This window comes from Artemia sp. Qi Xiang Cuo, chromosome 3, assembly GCF_049724085.1.
Source record: "Artemia sp. Qi Xiang Cuo chromosome 3, ASM4972408v1, whole genome shotgun sequence".
Taxonomy (NCBI): Eukaryota; Metazoa; Arthropoda; class Branchiopoda; order Anostraca; family Artemiidae; genus Artemia; species Artemia sp. Qi Xiang Cuo.
Window position 1 is genome coordinate 68,229,344 of NC_142796.1, and position 6,000 is coordinate 68,235,343.

The 6,000-nt window shown below is 38.4% G+C and overlaps 1 protein-coding gene across 2 annotated transcripts in view; it reads left to right on the top strand.

Moving 5' to 3' along the window:
• Positions 1-4,677, top strand: part of LOC148954452 (calcineurin-binding protein cabin-1-like) — a 152,383-nt gene extending 147,706 nt beyond the window's left edge. Inside the window, exon 26 of one of the 2 annotated variants that reach the window (XM_089086532.1) lies at positions 4,356-4,677. In XM_089086532.1, the coding sequence (XP_088942658.1) occupies positions 4,356-4,594 (239 nt within the window). In that variant the 3' untranslated portion in view covers positions 4,595-4,677. The remainder of the gene's footprint in view (positions 1-4,355) is intronic. The other variant, XM_089086533.1, reaches the window with a different exon arrangement.
• The last annotated feature ends 1,323 nt before the right edge of the window (positions 4,678-6,000 follow it).

Consider the following 6,000-nt stretch of genomic DNA (forward strand, 5'->3'; position numbering starts at 1 on the left):
TTCATGTGTTTTATTCTGGGAAAGAGCGAACTAAAGCGGCTTGAGTGGCACTGGCTTTAAGTGGTGCAACAAAGAAATGCCTTCTTGAAATGCCTTCGCCAACGGTGATCGGTTCGCATGTACTTGGTGAAATCAGTGAAAATGGCCTGTGACTGATGGATTATTGTGCTACTAATGACATGATTGTAGGAGGTACATGGTACCCCCATAAAACTATACGTAAATACACGTGGAAATCACCCGATGGTACCACTCGAAACCAGATCAACCATATACTCGTCAGCAAGCACAGAAGAAGGTCCCTTGAAGATATCAGAGCATACCGCGGAGCCGATTATTTCTCTGACCATCAACTAGTTATAGCCAAGTGTGAAATTGAGTTGAAGGTGGTGAAGAAAGTTTCAGTTACAGTTAAGAAATTTGATATCCAGAAGTTCCGTGATAATATTCGTCAAAAATATAATAATCTTGCACTAGAAAATAGGTTTGCAGCTTTGAGCCTCGATGACTCCGACTAAGCAAGTTCAGATTGTCTTTGGAAATCACTATCGGAGTGCCTAAAAGATGCTACTGTTCAAGCTCTTGGATATAAGAAACTAAATAAGGAAGAGTTGATTTGTGAAGATACTTGGCAGATGATTCAGGAAAGAACAAATCTGAAAGCTCTTGTTGATAAATACTCGTCTAGTCATTCATCTAGTCAGCCTAGCGATAGGCAATACTATGATAGTAAAAAAAAAAAGGTATAAATATGCCCATAAGCGAGTCAAAACGTCTGCCAGGAATGACAAGAGAACATATGCTGAGAACATAGCAGCTGAGGCAATAAGAGCAGCCAGTCAGGAGGGTATTACAACCTTTTATATACTTACTAAGAAGCTTTCGGGCGCGCAAACAAACCCTTGTCCCTTCAAAGAGGATAAAAGTGGACAGCTGCTTACCAATCAGGTAGATGTTCAGAACCGTTGGAGTGAATATTTCTTGGATGTTCTGAACCAGCCGATACCCCATGAGTGTCTGTTGGTCCCTGACGTGTCCCTGTTTAGCTTAGTCATATATTCGGGCCCCATCCTCTTTCAGGAAGTTGTAATAGCTCTGAAGTCGCTAAAAAATGGGAAAGCAGCTGGATGCGACGGAGTCCCTCCGAAGCTGTTGAAATACTGGAAAAAAGCTCTCGCCGGTCCACTATTTAAGCTGCCTATTAGAGTATGGGACGACGAGGCTTTCCCTCCTGACTGGAAAAAGGTGTTATCGTGAAACTGTTCAAGAAATGTCGAAAGACATCATGCGATAACTGGAGAGGTATCACACTCCTGACAGTTGGAAGTAAAGTTCTATGTCAGATTATATTTAGTAGAATTCAAACTCAAGTGGACTTAATTTTAAGGGATGAGCATTATAGTTTCCACCAAAATAGTTCTTGCTGCGATCTGATATTAAGCTTACGTGTTCTACTGGAGGAATCAAACTAATGGTAAGCGCAGATTATTTTAGTGTTTTTAGACTTTTTGAAAGCATTTGACTCTGTCCACCGAGAGGCAATTTGGAAAATTCTCCTAGCCTATGGAATGCCTACGAAAATTATGAATATGATTAAAGCCTTATATGCTACACAGGTTTGTGGAGTCCAGACGGAGAATGGGCTGTCAGAGTGGTTCCCTGACGAGTCCAGTGTGCGTCAAGGATGTTTACTATCTCCGATATTATTCGCCATACTTATAGATTTTGTGCTTCGAGATTGCCACTTTAGAGGAGGCATACAACTAAGCCCCGAGTGTCAAATACTCGACTGCGATTTCGCTCATGATATCGCTTTCGCGGCTCTCTGCCAAGAGGACTTTCAACATAATCTGGATAAACTAGCAGTGGAAGCTGCCTCTATGGGCCTGAAGATTAATGTTGATAAAACTAAAAGTATGTCAAACGGAGTTGTGACGACCATTGCAGCTGGCATTCGATACGAAGGCACTGATATAGAAAAGGTCAGAGAATTTAAGTACCTCGGTAGTACAATGACTCAAGATGATAATTGTGATAGAGAAGTCATGCTACGCATAGCGTATCCAAGTGGAGCATTTTCTCAGGTGAAGAATATTTGGAGATGTGGAAACTTCTCTCAGAAGTAGGAATTGCGACTGTTTAGGAGTAATTTACTCTGTGTACCTTTATATGGATGCGAGTCCTCAAGCCTTTCAAAGAATGCTTAGAAAGGACTACTTGGCTTCGAGAATAATTGCCTACGTAGAATCCTTTTGGTACATTGGACTGACAGAGTAACGAATGCCAAGATAAGGGCTGATACCGAACAACCACTGGTGACTGACGAGATCAGAATAAGAAGATGAAATTAGTGGGGGAAATTGACCTGCATGAGCGAAGGACGCCTCCCACACCATTTATGGTGTTGGACCCTACCCGGCATTCGAAGGACCGGAAGACAACGCAGCACACTTGGTTGATACCTGGAGAAAGAGGTGATGAGTGTCCGAGCCACTCTGAACGAACTTTGGTCTTTGGCACAAGGTCGGTCAAGTTGGAGGTCAACCGTCGCTGCCCTATGCACGCCCATGCATAAGATGATCTAAGTAAGTAAGTCATTAGTGTTTGAAAGATGAAATTAAACTCGAAAGGTAAAAATCATAGGACGTAGTATATAGTTTAGGCACGTTAGATTATGGGTCATCTGACATTTCTGCCACTTCTATTAGACTATTCCAAGATCAAAGGTGTTTTTCCCACGTTTTTTTTTTTATTCTTTTAACCTAATTTTGATGTTCTTACAACTTCTCATTCGAGGTTCCTCCAACTATTTTAGGCCATTCCAAGATCAAAAGTGCTTTTCTGGCTTGGGTGATTTCGTGAATTTGTAATCAGTTTGTGGTAATATCTCCCTTCCCATTGGCACAATTAAAGCTCTCTTACATTCTTTTTAGTTCCTATGTGACTTCTTTTGCTAGGTTCTGAAATCATTTACTGTCCAATGACTTGGTCTAGTATTTCTCTGACGTTCGTAGTCTCATCTGGCCCTTCTTTTAACCCGTGCGTCCTTTGCCTTCTTTCGCCTTCTTTTACTGTCTTATGACTTGGTGTAGACTTTTTACAACGTTTTTACTCTTATGTGGCGCTTCTTTTGTCCCATCTGTATTTCTTTACGGCCTTCAACTTGGTATATGGACCTCTTTTTGCCCTGTCTGTATTTCTTTACTGCCTGACGACTTGGTCTAGTCTTACTCCCACGTTCTAGGTCTCCTTTGGTTTTCCGTCTGCCCTATGTGGTCTCCTTTACCATCTTTTGGCTTCCTTTACTGTCTTACGATTTGGTCTAATCTTTTTGTGAACGTTATTGGTCTCCCCTAGCCTTCTTTTGCCCAGTGTGACTTCCTTTCCGACATTTTTGGCCTCCTCCAACTTCTCTTTCCTCAAATAAATGTAATATTATAATTACAAATTAAAATGAACTTAGAACGAATCTTAATATTTTTTCAAAAATATTTTTAATAATCTTCTGTGATAACTCAAAATAGGAAACGAGTATAAAATAATTTCGTAAAATTGTGCGGATTTCATGTTGTGTTGTTTTTTTTTATTTATGACTGCGTCAATATACTTTTAAAGCTATTTTAGATATATTTACAAGTGTATATGTGTTGAATGGTCATATTAGTGAAAACGTTATTAAATGGTTACTTGAAGTTGATTATTCGCTGCTTAAAAGTGTCTGTAAAAAATTTTATTCTACTGGTTTACATTTTATGTACTAGTTTATTCAATAAATTTGTGTATTTAAAAAAAATGTGTCAGTTTTCTTGCATGCTATAGCCACGAGGTGCATTGTAACTACTTCGAGAAATAATTGGCACATGCTTTACTATCTGCGGTTGGATACAACGTGTGTATTCTTGGAAATCTGCTTTATTATCTGAGGTTGGATACAATGTGTGTTTCTTTCTTGGAAAACCCAGCAGGGATAAAAATATCGCAAAATTCAAGGCTAAGGATATGCTGTAAAAAGTGACCTATCTAGGTCATTTTTAAAAAGTTACTATAAAAGTGAGGGCGGGAAATCGGCTTTAGGTAAAATGCGAATCTAGCTAAAAAAAAAAAGGCCCGGGATTGATATTAATCCCCTACGATCCTGCAGCATCTTGAATTATTGAGCTTTTTCTCAGGAAATACTTTTCTTGTCTGCTGAAGCTCTGAATGACGTAATACTGTCTATCCAGACTGCCCGTTTCTAACATGATAGGACTAAGGTTGATCTCGGCAAAGTTTGACAGTAATAATAATTATTATAAGTCACTGAAAAGAGTATACGGGATGGAAGAGAAAATTTAATTTCTTCCTTTTATTTTCAGCAGGGTTCAAACCAACAGCAATGTCTACTGATGTTTCAACAACTTCCAAACCAAGCGTTGTCCAGATCTCGAAAAAGATCCAACCACTCCAACGGATCGAGCCATCAGCCTCTGTTGGTATTCCAACCAAGCCTACCAACTATGGACCGAAAGATTCTTTAAAATCCCAACGGGCTTCAGTATCTGGAAAAGAGGAAAATGCTACAGAAAAAAATGAGGCTGTCATACTTTTGGATTAACATTTGTTAGGGTTTTATTTTTATATCTCATTTTCTATACAAGTACTGTAAGTTCAAAGTAATAAAATAAAACGTATCTCTAAGATTTTATAGTATACAGGAAAAGTATATATGCTGATCGGCCGCAGTTACTCGGAACTCTTTTGGAAGTTACGGAACCTATAGTCAGGGATGATCAATTTTCAAGCGCTACCTTCTTTGAAATATAATCAAGCTCGTATGGCAAGTCAAGGACAAAAAAGAAAAAAAATATATACCTCCTCCTTGGTACTATTGCCTTTCGTATCCTCCAAAATGAGAAAATCTTGTTACTTTGACTTTGAACAAATGAAACCAATTTTAGTTTGAAGATTCTTGACAAATGATTTAGTGTTCACTTCTGACTGCTAAACAAAAAACACAACAAAATGACACTTTTGATGATATTTGACGTTTAAGCTGCCGCAAGTGTCTGTTCCTAGGAATTGAAATCCCTAAATAGTATTTCTTCGAGCCAAAGGAACAACTAAACCCTCGATGTCTTGAATAAGCGAAATTCGCAGTAAAATTTCTCAAAAAGAGAAAGTTGTGAAGAAAAATTTGAAGGAAGCATGTCCTTAAACTAAAAAAAAAAACTAAAATTCAGGCCATTCATGAGCAATATCCTTAAAATGTAATTAAAATGAAAGAATAAATATGTAAACGGGGCAAAATATTTGAATTTGTAATATATCAGAAGATACCTTCAAGACCTAAACAATGGTATGCGTGTAACTGAACCACCGTGTAACTGAACCACCATGTAACTGAACCACCGTGCAACTGAACCCCCGTATAACTGAACCCCCGTGCAACTGAACCACCGGGCAATTGAACCCCATTTAACTGAACCCCCATGTAACTAAACCCCCGTATAACAGAACCCCCCTGCAACTGAACCACCGTACAACTGAACCACTGTGCAACTGAACCACCGTGTAACTGAACCACCGAATAACCGGACCATCGTGCAACTGAACCATCGTGCAACTGAACCCTCGTGTAACTGAACCATCGTGCAACTGAACCACTGAACTCAGATTTTAAGTTCTCTAAAAATATTGGGCAATATCATTGGGTAAAACATCATTGGGTAAAACAATTTTTACATGTTCAACTTTGTTGAAATTATTTGTTTCTTAAAGTCATGATATAAACGCCTGTCAAAAGTATTCATGAAAAATCTTGAAACCAAATCTTGAAAAAAGATTGAAACCAAGTGCCAAGTATCAAGAACCTATCAGAAATCAAAACTAATTTTAGAATTTTCAGACATTTTTCTAGGTTTAATTAAAACATTAAAATTATTGCTCAGACACCTTAAATATTTTTGCAGTTTACATAAAAACCTTAGCAATCCATGGAATAAAATCATTTTACTTAAAATT